Below are 22,876 nucleotides of genomic sequence, written 5' to 3' on the forward strand. Positions count from 1 at the left end.
TGGTTGGGAGAAGTTGCTCTTGGAGGATGTTTTGGTACCATTCTTTATTCATGGCTGTGTTCTTAGGCAAAATTGTGAGTGAGCCCTTGGCAGAGGAGCAACCCCACACATAAATGGTCTCAGGATGCTTTACTGTTGGCATGACACAGGACTGATGATAGCGCTCATCTTTCCTTCTCCTGACAAGCATTTTTCCAGATGCCCCAAACAATCTGAAAGGGGATTCATGAGAGAAAATAACTTTACCCCAGTCCTCAGCAGTCCAATCTCTGTACCTTTTGCAGAATATCAGTCTGTCCCTTATGTTTTTCTTGGAGAGAAGTGGCATCTTTGTTGTCCTTCTTGACACCAGGCCATCCTCCAATAGTCTTCGTCCGGTGTTATGCCAACAGTAAAGCATCCTGAGACCATTCATGTGTGGGGCTGCTACTCAGCCAAGGGAGTGGGCTCACTCACAATACTGCCAAAGAACACAGCCCTGGGCTCCAAATATCCTAGTTACGCCACTGGCGGCCTTTTAAATCCATTTAGTATGGACTCCTACATGAACGATTCTATAAATGTAACCCCCATCAGTGACACACCCGAAACACTCCCATAAGACGAAACATTTCATTGCATCTGTTTAGCCACCACCATTACCTCCGTCACGCACAGGAACACCCCATACATTTCTGCTACCATGGGTATAACTTTGTACTGCGACTCTGTATGAAAAAAATCGGAAGGTATGCATTGGGTGACTCAGACGTTTGCACATACAAAAACATGGCTCCACTGCTTCAGACATCGCTGCCATGTCAGACTTACAATTAGGCACTTTATCTTATAAGAGGTGTGGGTAAAAACTGATACATAAAGTTGTGGAATAAAAAATAAAGCTGGTTTGGGAATGTCTTTGTGGCTACCAAAAGGTGGAAGAGTTATCAGCCACTAAACACTACGGCAACCACTGGTGACTGGCATTTCTGTGGAGTTGCTAGTGGTGTGGTACAGTTAGGGATGGCCAATGACTTAACAACCATCAATGGTTTGCAACTAAATATCCATGGTTTTGATATCGATGACAGACATCCGATGGTCCCCGCCATCAATTGCAGAAAAGGTATTTTTTTCTCCCTTCCTGCGCAGGGAACATAGCGTATGTCTGTCATCGATATCAAAACCCTGCTCCTGGCCTGGTGCCACATTCAGTCCCGCTTCCATGATTGGCACACTGCTCAGCCCTGCTCCGGGCGGCATAGCCCACCTCAGCCATCAATGGAGCAAACCGTAGGTACAGTTAGAATGGGAGACATAGTGGAAGGTGGAGACATGAAAGATAGGGTCTAATTAAGGTATCCAGCAGCCCTAAATGAATACACTCATCTGCCCCCCCTCCCATAAAATTCCACAATAGTATTTCATCCTGCTGTGTCACAAATCACATAAAGTCTGCCCCCAGCCCACATCAAAGTATCGCTCTCTGCTCCTCTTGCCATCCCCCACAATCCCCTCTGTCAAAGTGAAATTAGCTCTTGAAATCAATATACAAGTATAAAGGCCACTATGCAGTTGTGTAGCCTTCCTACTTCTTCCAGTTCTTCTGCATGTTTTGGCAGCATCACAATGTCCTTAGAAAATGTCTGCGACCCGAAAGGTGTGGACAGCTGGCACTCAGTCATGGCCCAGTTAGTCATACAGCCTAGTTAGCCAATGGGTGATCAGGCGCTAATAAAAGTTGAGCCAGTCACTGCAGAAATGTCAAAATTATCTCAACTGAACCTCCTGAATGCAATATTTACATTAGATACATAAGGCAAAATAAAACAGGACTAAAGTAAGTCTAATGGTGCATACACATGGTCAGATCAGACAACGATAAAGATATTGTCTGATCGTCCTGTATATGCTGGATGATCAATATCGAACATCCAGCACAGCACTAACCCCCAAATGACTAAATGACCCGCGATATCAACCAGGTTGAACTGCATGCACGGGTGATGGTCGTTATCGGCCATCCGTGCCCATGCATCGTCCGTTGTTTGGGGGTTATCGTTTATATCGTCCTTGAAATCTTATGGTGCATATACACAGTCAGATTTTCTGAGTAAATGCTTTGGGATCACAGAGGGCTGCCATTTGTTTCAGACTAATTTCAGAAGACCCACATTACCTTTTTTAGGTTCCTCTAGAGTCTTCACCACACTGCACTCCCCATTCTTCTCTAGACTCATGTGCACCTCTTCAGGGAAAACCATTTTACTCTTTGCCATTTCTATAGATTATAGCAAAATACATATATAGGTTAAATAATTCTAATATACTAAAAACTAAAAGCAAGAATTTTCTTATGGTAGAGACATTAAATTATTTTATATTTATGCTGGGTTTTTTGGGCCCACCACTAATGCTTTGTAGGGCGGATAGTTCCACACAACTGTACATCATGTAAATAATGTTGTAAATGGTGCACATTTGAATATAGTTTAAAAAGCCAAAACAAAAATCTATATTAAATTAGGGGTGAGCGGGGTCGGTTTTACTCAGTTCTTATCGCCACTTTACCGCAAATTTGGCTCGATTTTATTCGCTATCCAAAACACATGTTCGGCGATAGCCAATAAAAAGATCCGAGTAAAACCGAACCCGCTCACCCCTAATTAAATTATTATTATACACACACACACACACACACACCCCCAACTACATGACAACCCAATCATCAAACAGTGGGCATTTCAACACATATTATTAACACTTTTATATAGCATCAGCATACAGTATATGCTACTTCCATGCGTTGAACAACACCGGTATAAAATCAAGAATGGTTATTGACAGAAAGGCAATAATACCTGCCCACAAGCTTACAATCTATGCAGGGACATACGGTACTAATGTGAAAAAAAAAATACATAGAAAGCTGAAATATCCAATATCCTGGGGTCATCAGCTGAGCAGATCTTCCTTATTTGGCTGCAACTACATTTTGATAATTCAGAACAATTTCTTGGTTGGTCTCACAAGTTACATTGCCAGGAAAAATTGCTTAAAGACAACCAAATTGTCTATCTAGATGTTCATGGATTGTCATCTTAATTTATTATATTTTAAAGTTTTGTTGAAGCCAGTTTTGTGGTTGCTAATAAGTTAGTGGAACACAGGGGTGCAAGTTGACAACAGACACCCAGAGGCGAACTTGACAGTAATCTTGCCAGTTGTGGATTATTTCCAGCCACTTCCCTTGAGTTCTCTTCAGCCTCATCTCACCTTGTGTCTCTCCAGCCTCATTCCCATGTGTTTCTGTAGCTCCAGCCCCCCGTAACTCTCCAGTTCCCTTCGGTCACTTCAATTCCCTACTGTTACTCCAGCTCCGCTGTCTCTCTCCGGCACCCGTCTCCTTTCGGCTCAGGCCAACAGACACTTTGTTCTGTGTCTTATGGCTGCTCCACTTCGCTCAGCAGTTTGTCAGCCTTTCAGTGGTTCGGTGACATCACGAGCGCTGCATCACAATAAACAAGACTACTTCATTGCACTAGCCGCTGGTGGTGCCGGAAGATCAAGCAACAGCGGCTCCCTGGACCCCATAGATAAATCCATCTGTAACCATTGCCTGCGGTGCTGCAGTGACCAGCAGGGCGGAGGCAGCGGTTTTAAATGGATTTCTCTATCTGTGGGCTTGGAACCTCGGGACCCCATACAACGGTGCTTCTTGTACCCCCTGTTGTAGGGCCTGTTCCTCTGTGCTTCCCTGACAGCTGTTGCCCAGTGGCCAATGTTTCCATTGCCACTGGTGGAATATCAACCAGTATAAACTCTATTCCTATCAAACCTATTCATCTAATATACAAAAATGCAACACACACTTATAAATGAAAGCTTCAGGAGGAAATGTAACAGCCGGAGAGATTTTGCACACTATCTAGGGGTTACTGCCCACCAGAGTACTGCTATTGGTGTATTGGTGGAGGTAAGCCCTGCTGGCATTAAGGTTCGCCAGCAATATCTCCCCCATACAAATCATTCATTCAGTGAAAAATAAAATTCCTTTTTATTAGTAAAAAAAAAAAAAATAATAATTCTAAATATTTTTAATACATTTAGAATTAAACTTTTATACTTTTTTCACCAGATGGAACTGAAAGCCCAAGAGTACGCTATCTAGGTCACACAAGCTATAATGCTTCGGACAGGTACCCGCTAAGAGAGCAGAGTATTACTCAGCTGCCTCTACAAGATTCTATTCATAAATTATAGCAATAGGGTATTACTGCAACAAGCATTGACAGAAAACTAGCATGGTTATAATATACTATTAGGCCCTAGAGGCCTGTATCAGATAGTCTATTTTTTTAAGTAGAGAGAAGCTCTATCACATGTGTTCACCAGAGATAGTACCACTAATGGCAAAGAAATTCCATGGGCTTCGCTCAACAAAAGGTTTCCCATACAAAATATGGGTTGCATAAATACAGAACAACAGTGTAGTAATGTAGACACAACATGGGGAAGTTTTAATTACTTGCAATGTCCACAATGTGCCATTCTGGAATGGCATATCGTGTCCAGCAACATTGCAAGTGTTTCCTTGCATTCCATAAAGATGTAAAGGAAAACTATTGCAGTTACCATATATGGCAATGTGTGCAGCTGCAACACGTCGCTTGCGATTGATTTGATACATGAGAGAGAGGGAGATATATATATATATATATATATATTTTTTTTTTTATGAGAAACAACTTGTACGTTGGGTTTCGTGCCCTTACAAAGCATGACACTTGTTTTTGCACATTGTGTGGTACAATGGCTCTGCACAAATTGTTATGTGACGAAAACAGAGTTTCAACCCTATACTGAATTCCTTTGAAGACGACCCATGTCTCATTCTTACACTCTGACAGAACTTCCTTCATAAAGTCTTTCATTACTTGTTTTCTTTTTAAACCAAAACAATACATTGAAATTTTACAACGGGGGGTTAAAGTAAAATAGTCCTGCCATTAGTTTTTGGACAAGACTTCAAGCTGACTCACAAGTCTTTAAGGAACTAGAGAACAAAAGAGAAAAATAAAGTTGGTAAAAACAGAAGCAGAATGAGAATTTGTCCAGGATGTGCTATGCAACATGGCAGCCTTCAGCACGGTATACACATCACGTCCTGATACATACACAGTATTCAAAAGAAATGCATGTACACACCTGCACACATTATATCATCATATATGTTGACTTAGAGAAATATTGACAAGACCCAGTCTCGTGAGTACCACACAGTGGATATCTTTTTACCGGGGGTGCAGCCAAAGTACAACAAAAAGGTAAGAAAGAGTGTTATTAAGATGATGCACTTAACTGTACAATTTAAATCAGAAGCTGCAATGTAAACTTTTTATTGGGTATCCTTTATAAAAAGAACATAGCACTCTTTAATCTTCTCTAGATATATATATACATATATATATATATATATATATATATATACACACACACACCATATATTTTATATATATATATATATATATATACACACACACATACACACACACACACACTATTGTAATATAAATAATAGATAGATAGGTATATCTATCGCTGATTCACTGTCTAAAAGTGGAAATAAAATTAAATTGATTGTCCTGCTGTGTGTCCTCATTTATTTGTGTTGTATTAATGTAGATATCTTATTGACCCTTTATTGGTCTAACTAATGAGATTCCACGTTTGTCCTATTAATCAAAAAGTAGATTAAGCAGGGCTAAGGGATATACATTAATTAATCAGAGTTCTTTGGTTTGAGATTTATCTCTTTATCACAGACACAAATATTAATCTATAGATATACTGTATTAATATAGACCTATGATTAATCACCCTTTATTTTGAGATCACAATTCATTGCCACAACATTTATTCACTGCTAACTGTAGTGAATTAGCTATGATATAATTCTTACCGTGTTAACACTAGTACTTACTAATCTAACAATATAACAAGAAAGCAACTGTCTACACCCAGGGGCGTTTCAAGAAAGGAGGGAGCCTGTATCCAGAGTCAATGTGGGCCTCCCCTCTCGTGCGGTGCCGCGGAGTCACCCACGGTGCAGTAGATTCTGGCTTAGTGCCAGATCATCCACACTATACGAGCGGCCAGGAGGCAGTTCGAAAAATTAAGAAGGACGGCCCTGATTCAGAGTGAGCGCTCTGTCAGAGCGTCCGGCTCTGAATCAGGGCCAGAGTGCTGGGAATTTGATTGTAAAGCGCAATGGAACATGCTAGCGCTATATAAGCAAACATTAAAAAGGTTATTATATGGCAGACCATGTAGAAAGGAGAGGGAAGGATGTAAAATCAGTAAGTAGGGCCTGATTCACGCTATTCCAATTTTCATGTAGTTGAGCGATCATCATGGTCTGCAAATGCATCACAGCCACATTGTGCACTCACGGCGAATTAATTGCGATCAAGTTCATTGTGAGGATTCACTAGCAATTGATCGACAGGAAGAGACCTTTTTGTGGGTACTGTAAATACGGGGGAGTTCTGGCCAAAACGCGGGAGGTGTCGGGGCCATTTTCTGAACATGTGACCACAGACTCAATCAAGGAGTCGATGTTTTTAGGATCTGCGCCCAATGCTGCATGTGTGTCTACACAATTGCAGGCAGCTGCGAGGGCTCCAGTGGGCGACTCAATACAAATTTTGCAGGCTGGTGCATTAGCATATTTTAGCAACTGCTAAGCTGAAAAATGCTCAAATGCCTTTGTATTACTGTACAACTCTGAAACAGGTCCGTAAAGTCTCACATGCGTTAAAACAAAGGGATCTACTACCTATGCTGCCCTTATGCGCAAAAAGATGCAGGATTACTTATTTGCCATGTAACATTATTCTGTTAGAACTATATGGACATTGCTTCTAGCAGACACGCACTACGGCCTGGCTATACCTAGTCTCAAGTAGACAAGCTAATGGAGACCAACAGGTTTCCATAACTAGTCCGCTCATGGTCATTATATTAAATGTTTGTTAGGAAAGACAAGTAAGGGAGGCAAATCGGAAGCAGCTAGAGAGTTGAAGGAATCAGGGCATAGACAGATGCAAAGCAGTTGTCAAGTTTCCAATATTAACCATAGATGTTGCGCCAGCATTTCTAGCACACACAGGCACTTGTGTGTATGGACTCCCGGGATGCAGATTCCATCCTCTTGCAAGGATCCAAATTTGGAAAGTTATTTCTAGAATCTATGAATAAATATACTAATATTTTAATTAAAATCAAAATGTAAAATCCCCCCCTATAATGCGGCTTTAACTGTGTTCGCAATTACGGTAACCAAATTTCTGTTCATAAGCATACACCTGCCAGCAATGGATGCGACTGGGAGTAACCCCAACTAAAGATCAGTTGTTCCTGTAGGACAGGGGTTCTTATCCAGGTGTACAATACACCCCACCCCACCCAGCTTCATGCACTGTTATTTTTACTTGTACAATGAGTCTCCAATAAATCTTCTGTTCCCGCACTGGCACCAGTGTTGTGTCCCAAGAATGTTTACATAATCGTATATTGGATTCTGGTGAAACAGGTTCGTATTATTGTAGCATGGCGTTTATGTGGTCAAACTGATCTTGCCGAGTTCCTTATTAATTTTGTATTGTGATGGATACATTGTATTGATGTAAAGTGCTAAAGTGCTGAATAAAGGCATAGTTACAAGTACACTTACAGTGTGAATTGTGTTGAAGTGTAAAGTGATAAATCTAGCATTCTCAAGGGCTGATACGTCAATTTTTTATACAGTATATGTGGATTTAGGTATATTGTTCATTGAGGTTGGGAAGGATACCTACTCATTTTTCTAATATTGAATTTTAGGACAGAAAGTGTAATTGTCCAATTTACTTATTTTTCTACTACAAAATTATTAGAATAAATAATAAAAATGACAAGGGGTGCGAGAAAAAAAAAGTGAAAAATTAAATGGTACTAGAACTTAAAAAGATTAAAAATCATTGCTGTAGGAGCTCCTTGTAGGCTAGCCATGGCCCACAAGGAACTTTCTATAGAATATTGTTGTTGAAAGATATCAACTCAGGAGAAGGGTAGAAAAGATTTTCAAAGCATAACATGCACCGTGGAACACAGACAACAGGGACATAAAGAAAATGAAACAGGGACATTGCCAAGATCACGAATGGAAGGGCCAATGAACATTGATGGGTCGATCAGGCTGCGTGAATGCCAGGCCGAGCAGTTCCGCATTCCAGCACTCTGCTCAGCCAGCATGCTGAGGACAGGAGGTGCCACGAGTCCATGCAATATGCAGTGTAATGTGTGGCCATGCCCCATAATGCATATTCATGCCCCTTTCTCTGCACTGCACACAGAAGGGATGTTGGGGTCAATTCTAGGCCTCAGTCCATTCCAGACTAAGATCACGATTTCCTGCCAATGTTTGTGACAAGATATGGACAAAACTCATCACGGAGGCCACCGAGAGGCCCATAGCAACAGTAAAGGAGGTGCTAGTGACAACCCTGCATTCTGCATATCTGGGCAATGGGAAAGGGTTGTAAAAGGGTTGTAAAAGAGAAGCCATTTCACACAAACAAAAAACATCCAAGCCAGTCTAAATTTTGCAAAAAATACTCTTATGGTCGGATGAGGCCATGGTTGAACTTTTTGGCCTTTTAAAAGATATGTTTAGCACAAAGACAACACAGCTCATCAGCCAAAGAAGACCACACAGAATGTGGGGAATAATGGTGCCAGCACAGTTCTTTGGGGCCTCTTATCTGGGAGAGGGACTTGGGCCAGGATAGAAGGCATAATAAATAGCTCAAAATATTAACATATTTTGTCATGAAACTTGCTGTCTCAGAAAACAGAAGATTAAGGGGAATTTCACCTTGCAATATATGTATCAAAAGCCAGCCATCATAGCCAACCAAGGAATGGCTTCAGAAAAGGAATATCAGTCTTGGAATGGGCCAGTCAGAGTCCAGATGTTAATCCCACTGAAAACCTGTGAAATGTCAGAAGGCTGTGCACAGGAGATACCTTACAATTTGATGCATCTTGAACTTTTTTTGTAGGAAAGACAGATAGTAGTGCAAAGGGAGCAGATTCAATTAGCCACAGGCAAAAACCCCTGAACTATTCAATAAAGTGCCACATCCACACGCATTAAGCCCCAGATGGTGGGGTTGGGCACTGGATACGACAGGATGTAAATGGTCAAAATCCTGACAGATTTAGGCAAGTATTCTAACCCTTATACCCCCTCCCTCCGGTAGCCTAATCCAACGCATTCTGCAGTCTAGCCCTCACCTTTGGCAGGTTAACCCTAACCCTCCCATACCTAGTGCCTAACCATCCCCATAACATACTCACCGCCAGTATGTGTCAGGATTCTGACCATCAGGATGCTGCTGTCGGTATAGTGACCATTGGCATCCTCACTTTTTTTTTCTCGCAGCCTCAGGAGCCATGTTAAATGCAACCTCTTGGGCTTGACGTGCAGGGTAGCCCATACTGTAGATCCCGGACACTTAAGGTGGAACCTATGGTTTCGCAAAGTACTCGTTCAGGGGAATGCACAAAAACAAGATATCCTTTTCATATATTATTTTTTATATTACAGTGATGTGCGGTCAGGTGAAGCAGAGCCTTTCCTGTCATACTTAGCTATACTCCACAGATTTTACTATAAAAATAAGAAAACTGTAAAGAAAATATTATATCTTTGTATTTTTAGTCAAAACTCCTGAGTAAAAAGTGTATGGCAAGTGAGGCACTGCCTCCCCTGTCTACCTTTTCCGCACATCCCTGATCAAAAACACACCAAATTTCCAGCACTATATACGGCTGCACCTTTGTGTAATGCCCACATGAACTCTCGGGTTCATATATATCTGTAAATCTAGCTCTGATAATAGCCAGTGCCTCCCAGCTATTTTATGCACTTCACTGTTTTCTAAACATTGTCCATTTGCTTTTCAATGGCTGAAAGGTACATCAAAAGGTGGGGGAAAAAAAAGTGTGACATGACACCTTGATTTCAGAAAAAGAAGGGAGACAATCCTCAGGGCGCTACTATGTTACCACCTATATAGACAAAAATTCACACAGTGCTCCAGTAAACATGAACTTCAATAGTCAAATAAGGGGGAACTTTATTATAGATCTAAATCAATCTTGCGCAGGTTCTCCTTTAGTGGCTGAAGACTCTGGTTGACTTTTATACTGATGAACATTCCTTACAAAGGGTAATCTTCAATGTTGTATGTAGTGAAATCTCCTCCTCTGATCACACTCTCTCAAAAGCAGAGAGGAAAGCACATAGGGCCTGATTCAGACCCGGACGTTATTTGCAGCCGCTCGCTCTCAAAAAGGGGCAGTCTATGCAAAACATACACATATATATTGTCTGCTTTAATAAGCTTAATTGGTGTAGCGATTTAATGTAAAATAGGTTTTACTATACCATTCTGATGTTAGTTGTTCTTTCTTTTGTGAATTAAACTGCTTTTGATCTGCACTATGTGTTCTCTCTGCTTTTGAGAGAGAGTGTGATCAGAGGAGGAGATTTCACTACATACAACATTGAAGAAAAGATTACCCTTTGGTTTACTTTTATACTGATGAGCATTCCCTACAGAGACTTCGTCCACTAAAGGAGAACCTGTACAAGATTGATTTAGATCTACAATAAGGTTCCCCCTTATTTGACTATTAAACTTCATGTTTACTGGAAAACTGTGATTTTTTGTCTATATAGGTGATAACATAGTAGCGCCCTGAGGATTGTCTCCCTTCTTCTGGCATTATTGTTGTATTAGGGGTATAACTTGGAATTTCTCGGGCAGCTTATCTAGAAGCGCTGGTGTGGATTTCATCTTTAGCTTTGTTCACCTGGATTTCAGAACCTGCAGTTTCAGTAAGTATGTGTCAAACGTTTTTATATACCCACTATATGCAAGTCTTGTGTAATGTGCAATTTGCGTGGGGGAGGGTAGTAGCTACTGTAGTACTGCAAGAAGTGAAAAGAAATCTGCTCTCCTTTGCCTTTTCCTCATCACATCTAGCACATACAGTAATCAAAAAAGGAAAAAACCCAACACAAACACCTCTGGCAAGGCACATTCACGCAATCCCAAATATTGCATCTCTGCTGTTGATGCAATCTTGGCCTGCAAATCCATGGACCTACCAGTAAAACAAGGGACTTTGTGTAAAAGTTGTGATATACTGTAACATAACAAAACAGCATTTGCATTTTTATAAATGACTTAAGGTGGGTACACACTATAGCGATATACAGTATCTGCAAATCGAGTGATCTGCAGATGATGGTCGTTCATACCCACTGAACGGCCATCATCTGCATGCTGCAGAGGGTTGGGGCGGGTATGAGGCGTGGCCTAATCACGGAACTCGTGGCCACGCCCCTTTAAAAAAGACATTTGTGTCGCGGCGCTGCATGCTGGGGAGGGGTGCGCTGTGTGCCCCTCAGCACAGAGCACAGCCAATGAGGGGTGCGATCAGCGTGATTGCTCCCCCCCTTTGGCATAGGAGACTCTGGCTGCTGCTTTAGCAGCCTCTAACAGTCTCCCAGTGCAGCACAGCACACAGCAGCGTGTGCTAGGCTGCTGTGACCTAAGGGTAATTAGTACCCACTCGCAGCTCTCCCCCCCCCTCTCGGCGCCTCTGTCTACAGGTGATCGGCTGATCGTCCGTACACACTTGCCGATGGACAGATATGTCTGCAGACATATCTGTTCATCGGCTGTGCAGCACAGCCAATGTGATATGTCTGAACGACATCGTTCACAGACATATCCCCTGTACACACTGGCCGATGGGACGATATATTGGTCGATGGGACGATATATTGGTCGATCAATTATATATGTATAATTTAAGGGTGATGTATAGGAATCACTGCTCCTATAAAATAATTAAAAAAAAAAAAAAAAGCAGTAACTGAACAAATATCTGAACATGGATGCAAGTGCATTATTAGGGCATCCCGAAGGTAAGTATCGGGTGTTAGGGTGACGTTAGGGTTAGGTAGCTGGGTTAGGGTTAGAACTAGGCTAGAGTGTTACAATTAGGCTGTGGGGAGGGGGAGGTTAGGTTTAGGCACTGGGGGAGGATAACGTAGGGGGTTAGAAAAATACTCACCGTTACTTCCTGGGTGCCGGGATTCTGGCAGTTGAGATGCTGCTGTTGGTATTCTGACCAGCGGCATCCCGACAGCTGGGATTTCATACCTAACCCGTTCTGACATAGTCAGATATCAGCTACACTTCCATTACAGATTTACAACATGGCCTGCCCTACAGTCAATTTTGAAGGCGATAATAAAGCATAATTTGGTTAACTGCTGTGTTCCATGTACTGACTGCAACTGGAGTAGAATAAGTGTGAACCCCTTTGTTGCCAATCTCGCTAGTTTGGAAAATTCAAGGCAGCCCTTTATAGTCTCCAATGCAAAGCAAATGCTTAAATTAGATGTAGATTATTAACTAAAACTTTTCCATTTATAAAAGATGACAATTTTTTTCTAAACAGAGTACCTCTGTCTCTTTCTCCACATAATCACCTCCTTTATTAAAGCATTTATCATATCTGTCCACGAACATTAAAATCCCCTTGTTGTACTCGGTTGCCTCCAGTCCACTGAACCAGTTGTTGACTCATAAATCACTTCTAAAACATTTTCTGTCCAGGAACTGTTTGAGCTTAGTGAAAAATCACTTGGAGCAAGGTCTAGATCTCAGCGAGTTTCAACTCACAGCACACCGAACAAGATTTTAAAATTTCTAAAAGGCCCATCATCAGTCCCTCATGGAAAAAAAAATTCTATATTTTTTTTTGAAAAAAAAAAGCATACAAACAGCTAAAAATCACAGAATTTGTGGGTTTTTCTGCTCCTATGCTATTATTAACCTCAATAACATTATTTCCAGTCTATTCTGAACACCTCACAATATTGATTTTAGGCCAAACGGTTGCACCGAGGTAGCTGGATGACTATGCTAAGCGACATGAGTGGGCGGCACAAACACATGGTCCATCTAGGAGTGGCACTGCAGTGGCAGACAGGATGTCAGTTTGAAGAACTAGGCCCCAAACAGTACATAATGCAAAGAAAAAAAAATAAAAAGGAGGCGAAAGATGGAATTGTCCTTGGGCCCTCCCACCTCCCCTTATGTTGTATAAGCAGGACATGCACACTTTAACAAACCAATCATTTCAGCGCCAGAGTCTGCCACAGTCGACTGTGGCTGAAATGATTGGTTCGTTTGGGCCCCCACAAAACAAGCTGGCCATTAATCTGTCCCTGCACAAACTGGCTCTACGGAGACAAGATGTCATTCTCATCCTCCTCATTCACCGATTCCGCAGCCTCTTCAGTGTTGTGTGCATCCTCATAGGAGTATTAATTCGTCCCCGCTGGAATCAACCACCACAGGTCCCTCTGTACTTTCTGGAGGCTGGTCTACCTGGAAGAATTGATAATTAATTTTGATGAACATCTCCACATTTTGTGGAAGCAACCTCCTACACCTTTCGCTGACAAGGTTCCCGGCTGCACTAAACACTCTTTCGGAGTGCACTGGAAGGCGGGCAACTCAGGTAAAATAGAGCCAGTTTCTACAGGGGCCTCCAAATTGCCTCTTATTCCTGCCAGTACAGGTACGGACTGTCTGACATGCCTACTCGGATGCTGTCACCGATGTAATCCTCCACCATTATGTCAGTGGTGGCAGTATCATATGCAGTGACAGTAGACATGTCAGAAATTGTTGCCAGGTCATTCAGTCCGGACCAGATGTCCAAACTTGGTCTTGTCTGCCCTGTATCACCACCAGCAGGTTGCTTAGGATACCAAAGTTGTTTCCTGGCAGCCCCAGTTGTGGGAGAAAATGAAGAAGGAGCTGTTGACGTGTCACATTCCGCTTGAGCTGATAGTGTTTTCACCAGCAGGTCTTTGCACCTCTGCAGGCTTGTGTCAGCCGGAAAGAGAGACACCACGTAGACTTTAAACCTAGGATCGAGCACGGTGTCCAAAATGTAGTGGTCTGATTTCAACATATTGACCACCCTCGAATCCTGGCAAAGCGATTGAAGGGCTTCATCCACAAGTCCCACATGCTGAGTGGAATCGCTCCATCTTAGCTCCTACTTCACTTTCTCCAGCTGCTTCTGCAAAAGCCCGATGAGGGGAATGACCAGACTCAAGCTGGCAGTGTCAGAACTGACTTCACGTGTGTCAAGTTCGAAGGGCTGGAGAACCTTGCACAACACGGAAATCATTCTCCACTGCGCTTGAGTCAGGTGCATACCCCCTCCTTTGCCTATGTCATAGGTGGATGTATAGGCTTGAATGGCCTTTTGCTGCTCCTCCATCCTCTAAAGCATATAGAGGGTTGAGTTCCACTGCGTCACAACCTCTTGCTTCAGGTGATGGCGGGGCAGGTACAAGAGTGTTTGCTGGTGCTCCAGTCTTCAGCACACAGTCGCTGAAAGGCGAAAGTGGGCAGAAATTTTTCGGGCCACCCAAAGCGTCTCCTGCATGCCCCTGTCGTTTTTCAGAAAATTCTGCACCACCAAATTTATTGTGTGAGCAAAACATGGGATGTGCTGGAATTTACCCAGATGTAATGCCCACACAATATTGGTGACGTTGTCAGATATAAAAAATCCCCAGGAAAGTCGAATGGTGGGTTATCGTTCAGTCGTCCACTTTATCGTCCATTTTTAATCACAAAAATGATGAACGATAACGATGACGCGCGTTCCCGCGGGTCGTTCGTCATCATTGTTCATCGGGTTAACTTGCAGGCCAACCTGACTATATTGTCAGGTTGCTGCATGTTGGGGAATGGGGGAAGAGAGCCCGGCGCTGAATGATATCGTTAATGATATCGTTCAGCGGGTGTGCTAAATGTCATGAACGACATTGAGCACACCCTGCTGGGGACACACTAGACGATATCGCTCAGGGAGCATATCATCTAGTGTGTACACACCTTATGTGGGGTAAGCCATTGGGCGATGATTTCCCTCAGTTTCTTCTAAGAGGTTGTCGGCGGTGTGCCCCTTACTGAAACCGGTGATACACAGCGTAGCCTGCCTTGGAACGAGCTGACGTTTCTGAGATGCTGCTACTGCCGACGCTGCTGTTGTTGCTGCATAAGGCCATACATCTACCCAGTGGACTGTCACAGTCAGAGTCCTTAGTCTGCCCTGTTCCACTTGTCCGTGGTTAAGTGGACATTGGGTACAACCTCATTTTTTAGGACACTTTTTCTGACGTCTCTGTACATTCTCATATCGCCTGCCTAAGGAAGCGCCAGTTACACCAATATCCTCATCCTGTTGTACTTCAACAGTGACATCTTCAATTTGAATATCAGCAACTGGACTGTGGGTGCTGCTTTCAGCACTTGCAGAGGGCGTGCAAATGGTAGCCACCTCTTCCCGTCCAGTATTGGGAAGGGCAGGCATCGCAACCATCGCCACACTTGGACTCTCCATGGGGATTTGTGATATCTTCTTAGAATTGGAAAGCATAGTTCTTTGCTTTGCTTTTGCCAGCTTAACTCGTTTGATTTTTGTAGCAGGAGGAGGGCTTCCATCATCATGTAAAGCTGAACCACTAGTCATGAACATAGGGGAGGACCTTAGCCGTTCCTTGCCACTCAGTGTCGTAAATGGCATATTGGCAAGTTTATGTTTCTCCTCAGATTATTTAAATTTATATTTTAAAGGTAATTTTCCTGAACTTTGCCATTTGGGATTTTATATGCCCTCTATGACATTGGGCATCGGCCTTGGCAGACAACGTTGATGGCATTTCATCGTCTATGTCATGACTAGTGGCAGTAGCTTCAGCACTAGGAGGAAGTGGTTCTTGAGCTTTCCCTATTTTATTTTTAAATCGGACAAATTTTTGTCCTCCATTTATGTGATATTGATGCATGGGCGGCTAAGGCGCACAAAAACACAGAAAAAGATTTTTTAGGTTTTTTTCCCGGCACTTTGGGGGTTACACCACCCTTCAACAGACGAGCCAGCCGGCCCTTGATTTATGACACAGGCGCACGCTTGGCGCTGCTACTTTGTTGATGCACGTGCTACTACTGCGCACACAGTTCACAAACACAGAAAATAAAAAAAGTTTTTGTGCACTTGGAGGGGGGGGGGCACAGATCACAGATCACCCTGATGGACAACACTACAGCCTTTATGAGACACTGCACAACACAGCCCAGCCAGCAGCCCCTATGGACAACAGCTGCACAACACAGCCCAGCCAGCCCCTATGGACTGAGTGGACACAACCCCTATGGACAGCCCTAACTCCCACCATCCCTCTTCACAGCCAGAGTAAGAAATGCCGCCGACGCGGGGACCTTTTATAGAATTCAAAACCCGCGAGATCAGATAGCGGGATGATGACATTTTGCCTCGATTTCAGATTAGAGTCAGGCTCGGACCAGGGGGGGGGGGCCCAGATTTCATAAATCCGAACCCGCTCATCCCTAGTTTATTCACACAGTATTGAACATTTTACACCACTTTCTCACATCACTGTACACTGGCTTTAATTGACGATAAATTTCAGCAGGTCTCACCACTGTCATAACTATGGGGGGGGGGGGGTCATCCGGGGCTCGTGCCTCAGACGCCGAACCAGCGTCCAGGACTGTGGTGTAAGTCGGACCACAGCGAGTGCAGTCCGCATTACACAGTAAAAACAAACTTACCACCGTTGGGTGTGTCAGTTTTACCAGCCAATGAGAGTCAGACAGACTCTCATTGGCTTCTCCACCCACGACTGGAGCTCACTCATGAGCTCTGCCTTCCGGCTCCCACAATGAGTGAAGGGAGAGAAGTCATGACGGCGGGAGCAGGAGTGGGAATTCAGTTAACTATTGTGTTTTATATAGAAAGATGACCATACATGAGGCGCTAATTTCAATAAATATGATGTACTACAATTCAATACTGGCAAAGCCAAAAAGGCAAATGAATGGCAAACTCTTCCCTTAGAAATTTGCTTCTCCTGTTGACAAGACGGGATAAACCAGTGTTCATCTACAGAAGAGCCCAAAATCTGAAAATTAAATTAACAAAAAGTGCACTAATGACCACTAGCCGACACCCGATTAGGACAAAGGGTTTCCACCAGTGTGGATAGTTCCAGGCGTGTAAAGAAGTGAAAATAACTGAAACAAAGTATCCTGAGTTCACAGTGAGGACAAAAATATTTAATTAAACACTTTACTACATGTCACACAAGCAATGCAGTTTACCTTGTGCAGTGCAGTCGCAATTTGATATATATTGGCCGCACCAGCAGAGCGTTGAAAACACTCCTAGCCGAACATTTATGTAATATACGCAATGGACTAATTACCTACTCATTGTCCAATCATTTCAGAGAAAAATTACAATTGCTCCACTAGTCACATTACTAATTTCATGGCAATAGATAATGTGAAAGGGAATTGGAGAAATAGAAATGAAGCCGCCATGCTAACTAAAACAGATGCGATGGATACAAAAATTAAAGACATTGCACCCCAATGGGCTTAATTTGGACTTTGAAATTAAATGGTTTTTAAGAATAAGTTTTTTAAAATAGGGTATCCATTTTAAAAGTGCAAAATATTCCCCTTAATATTTCTTATGTTTTATATACTTCATATTTTATCTTCGTATCTTATATACGTATTTAATATTTTCTTAAATATATATATATATATATATATATATATATATATATATATATCCCAATTCAGAAAATATTTACATATATATTGGCCATCTAAAAAGAATATGCTCAGTATGTCTCCTGTATATTTATTTTGTTTTTATTATTCCCAGCGGAACCCGATGGACTTAAACTATATTCAGCATAATGTAAACGGGAGATGCCGATGCAGTTCACACACCAAATAGAGAGCGCGCGTCACCATGGAGATCAGGAAGACACCAGCACTATCCCCGCACATCGTCCAGCACTGTATTCCACGTCGATAGGAAGGGAGGAGAGCAGCTCAGGATGGGTGAACCTGGCGACGCGCTTCAGCGACACAGAGCGATGATGTCATGGATGTGTTCCACATGTTGTCCTCAGCCAGGAAGTGGAAGTCCCAGTCTTCAAATAGCTTTTTTTTTTGTAGAATTCACTGAGGTTATAAATATGGATTGGGTCTTGGCATAAAAGGAAGGAGCTGGACTGAAATATATGAAGGGAGAGCTGTATATGTGGCCGAATCATGTGCTCTCCTACTGATAGAGCCCACAATGTTTGGACATATGAATTTGTGCCTTTTTATACATTTGTTTTTAACGTATTGGGATCATGAATCATAGGAATTTATAATTGCATAAGTTATTTTTTGGGATTTGACAAATTATTGCACTTATTAGCAGTTTGACCCAGAAGGAATATCCCACCATCTTATAAAAAGGACAACACTGAGTACTCCTGCCATATTGTCCTGAGGAAGAGCGTGGTTCGATACTCGTTGACTTATGAAAGGAGTACCACACCATTCTGGATAGCTTTGGAAGGAGGAACTGGACAGCCGTGACCATAAGGGAGCTGAGTGCGAGGTTCCGGAGCCTTCAACACTTTACCACCCATATGCCCCATGGTTACGTTTCTCTGGTAACATCTCCATCTATTACCATTAAGATTGTGACATTAATGCTATGGGTTCTGCTTTATTTTAATTATCCTTTGTGTTATAGCTCAATAAATTGTGTAAATTATACTATGCTGTATTGCAGTGAAACACTTTATCTTTTATGTGTGAGAGACATTTACCATTCGTGTAACACCATACAACGTGTCAACAGGAGGAGAAGCAGATTTCTAAAAGAAGTGTTTGCGAGTGCAGTAGTGGACGCATGTCCGGCGGTTCAAATCCAGACAGCGGCAGCCAGGCAAGGGTGAAAATCCTGATCGTCCCCAAGGTAAGCATCGCTAACCTAATTCCCCTCCCCTAACCCTCCCGTAGGGGTGCCTAAACCTAACCCCCCCTTCCCCACTGCCTAAACCTAAGTCCCCCGGGGGGGTACCTAAACCTAACATCCCCTGGGGGTGCCTATCCCTAACCCTCCCTTCCCCTAGCCCAACCCTAACCTCTCGGGGGGTGCCTAACCCTAAGTCCCCCCCAGGAGCCCTAAACCTAACCACCACCCCCCCGCAGCTGTCCGCACCCGGCATCACTTTGATCGGGATGCCGGGCGTCGGTCTTCCGGCTTCTGGTTAATGACAGGCGTCTAGATTTAGAAGCCTGTTATTAGTACCACGCTGGGCTTAGAACGTCTGGAAGCCGGCGGTCTGGATTTAGCCTGTTGGCTTCCAAACTACATCCCGTGTTTACCATTCATTTGCCCATTTGGTTTTGCCAGTATTGAATTATTGTGCATCATATTTATTGAAAATTAGCACCTAGTGTATGGTTATCTTTCTATATATAGTGTTTTTTTGGGTTATAGGTTATCAAAGCAGACTAAGGCAGCTTTTTTAATTGTATGTGCCCGGGTTGTGTACTCATTGTTGCTTATTAAGTTTTATGTTTTGTTGTCTGTGTCTATGTAAGGGACACTATTGGTGGCACTGCATAGATGGGACCACTAGTGGGGACACTGTATAAAGGGTGCACTACTGGGGGCACTGTATAAGGACGACCACTACGGGGGCACTGTATAAGAGAAGCGGATTTACTGCAAGGCAACCCAAGCGGCCGCTTAGGGCCTGGCTTGTCCCAGGGGGCCCGCCAACAGTGTTGTAAAATATCAGAGTGCTGGGCTCAAGACCAGATTATAGGCAGGACAACAGGGGCAGTCGTTCCGGCCCCCCCCCCCCCCTTCCTCGGCAGCTCAGCTGTTTCTGGTTACACAGCGGCTGTCGAGGAGCTTCACATCATGAGTACAGTCTCGCGAGAGTAGATGTCATCTCACGAGACTGACAGTTCACAGTGGTGACGCTATGTGTAGGGCAGAGAGCGCAGAGCTGAGATGCTCAAGGGTCTGTTTTCTCTGTTCCCCGGCGGGCTGCTCGTTCTGATGGGAGCTGAGCAAGTAAGGTAGCCCACTGTCCCACTCATTATATACATATGAGGCATTTCACAGGTATATATTAAATGATGAGCGGTCCGGATTCTGTGGAATCCGAACCGCTCCAAACATAGGGGATCAGAGTCCACCCGAGCTGCAGCCTTGCCTGACTCGTATCCCACTTAGAGGCCGAACGCCATCCTCCAGACGTTGGATTCTTGCGAGAGTTGGTTCTATATAAGGCGCCGCGACCGGGACTTTGTGCCATTTGCTACTCGGCACACACGCACTGCAATAAATGTGGCTGTGTCCAGACTAGTGGCTGTGCCGTTAAGTGGGAAGGGAAACAAGAGAAAAAAGAGGTCTCAGGGAATGGAGAGAGGAGCCCAGAGATTTCCGTCGGTACAGGAAATAGGTTAATAATCCTAAGTCGATCGTCTTTCTCTAACTGATAGGACAATATCACAGATGGGAGGTTCTTAATAAGGGACTATCTTTTTCGCCAACACAGACATTTGAATTAGAAAAAGATTTAAACCTTTTTGCTAGAAAGTTGCTCCTTAAAAAATTCTTCCTTAATAAGGAACGAAGGGGAGATATTTTGGAACCATGCCCAAATGAGATAGGCCTCTCTAAAGATGATACGGAGGCCATCTCTATTTTGGAGGAATTAAGGGAGCTATCTGTACAAGAACCCCAAAAATTGTCTGAAAATAATCTTTCTGAACAACTAATTGATACTCCTCGAGTTATACTGAAAAAGAAATCCATCTTTTGTCCGGATTTTTCAATATGCCCACAAATTAAGGTGTATATGGATTTGGTCAGTAAAGATCTGGACCATCTTGAAATTATCAAAGAGACCAAAGAATCTGGATCCAATATGACAAGAAATGAGAGGGAAGCCCTAAGGGAAATCAAACGATGGGATGATACAATAATTAAGCCATTGGATAAGGGCGGAAATATAGTACTTTGGCCTCGTGACCAATATATAGAAGAACTTAATAAGCAATTGGGGGACACCTCATGTTACAAAAAACTAACATTTAACCCGACCCAGAACTTTCTTGATTTCTATAACGATATGATAGGGACAGCTAGGAGAAATGGGGTGATCTCTAAGAAGGATTATGTAATATCTAGTGAAAGACAACCAAAAAATAATACCAACATACCTGCTTCCTAAGATTCACAAAAACGAGACTATCCCCCCTGGGAGGCCCATCGTCTCAGGAATGGGAAGCCTCAAAGAAAATGCGAGTAGATTCTTGGACGCACATTTAAGAGAACATGTTTTAGTTCTACCATCGTACATCAGAGATACACCCGATGTACTGAGTAAAATAAAAGATGTCATACTGAACAAACATACGTGGCTTGTCACTTGCGACGTAGAGAGTCTCTATACGAGCATTAGCCATGAATACGGTCTAAAAGCGGTTGATTATTTCCTGAGTATGGGTCAAGAAACAGACTTTAATAAGTTTCTGATATCCCTGTTGAGATTTGTCCTCACCAAAAACTATTTTGTATGTAACAACAACTTCTACCTCCAGGTACGAAGGACTGCAATGGGGACCACGTGTGCCCCCACATACGCTAACCTCTACCTGGGGTGGTGGGAGAGAGAGATAGTTTTTGGTGAGGAAAATGATTTGTATACAAGCCAGATCATACTCTGGCTGAGGTATATCGATGACCTCTTAATACTATGGGAGGGAGATATACGAGTATTTCATGAATTCATAACTAAATTAAATAACAACTTGAACCTCAAACTAACATATGAAGTGAGTAGAAAGAGCATTAACTTCCTTGATGTTACCCTGAAAATAGAGGAAGATGTACATCTCTCCTCAGACCTATATCGTAAAAAGACATCTACAAACAGTATACTACACAAGGAGAGTTCACACTTTCCCCCAGTACTAAAAGGCCTACCGAAAGGGGAGTTTCTCCGTATAAAGAGAAATTGCTCTGAAGAACAAACCTTTCTGAAAAGGTCGGAAGAACTGACCAAGAGATTAAGTTGTCGGGGGTACAGTAATAGAATGATCAAATGTGGATTTAAAGAAACTCACAAATACACAAGAGACAAATTATTGACACCGAAAAGGGAGAAGGGCCAGGATGAGACTGTTCGATTCATAGGGACTTTTTGCAAAGAATGGAGATACATCCAAAATGTCTTACAAAAACATCTGAGTACATTAGATACAGACAATGATTTGGCTTCCATCATTGGAGGAAGAATACTAGTGAGCTGGAGAAGGTCTAAGAATTTAAAAGACATTTTAACAAGAAGCCATTTGGAACCACCGACCAGACAAATGTATTTCAAAAAGGGATCCCGACAATGTGGAACATGCAAAGCATGTCCAATTATGATCCCGATGGAGTCGTATTGGGATAGATTCAACAAAGAATGGCATATTAATGAATATATCACAGCAGTGATCTACAACTTACAATGCCCAGGTCATAAGAACTACATCGAGAAGACCAAAAGACCTTTCAAAAAGAGGATACTTGAACATTTATATAGCATAAAAAATGCAGAAAGAGATTGTAGATTGTTTAAACCTCTGACTCCGATAGCGAGACATTTTCTTAAGTATCATGGAGGAAACCCGAATGGACTACGAGCGTATGGGATGAAGAGAATTAATTTGAACATCAGAGGAGGGGATGTAGATAGGGAGCTACTGAGACAGAAAACTCGATTAGTTTTTCTCATGACCACCTTGACACCAATGGGTTTAATTGAAGAAAATAGCTATGTACCATTTTTAGG

General features: G+C 42.7%; 1 protein-coding gene across 4 annotated transcripts in view; it reads right to left on the reverse strand.

Annotated features, from left to right (window-relative positions):
* Nucleotides 1-22,876, reverse strand: part of LOC148525649 (myosin light chain kinase, smooth muscle-like) — a 114,024-nt gene that overhangs the window by 62,601 nt on the left and 28,547 nt on the right. For 2 of the 4 annotated variants that reach the window (XM_088470681.1, XM_088470680.1), the window contains exon 2: nucleotides 2,159-2,260. The exons of 1 other annotated variant lie outside the window; for it this stretch is intronic. In XM_088470681.1, coding sequence (XP_088326807.1) covers nucleotides 2,159-2,258 — 100 coding nt within the window. In that variant the 5' untranslated portion in view covers nucleotides 2,259-2,260. Of the gene's footprint in view, nucleotides 1-2,158; nucleotides 2,261-9,381; nucleotides 9,552-22,876 lie in introns of all 4 variants that reach the window. One more of the 4 variants, XM_088470679.1, reaches the window with a different exon arrangement.

This window comes from Taudactylus pleione, unplaced genomic scaffold (genome assembly GCF_031769625.1).
Source record: "Taudactylus pleione unplaced genomic scaffold, aTauple2 ptg000102l, whole genome shotgun sequence".
In the NCBI taxonomy this organism is placed as follows: Eukaryota; Metazoa; Chordata; class Amphibia; order Anura; family Myobatrachidae; genus Taudactylus; species Taudactylus pleione.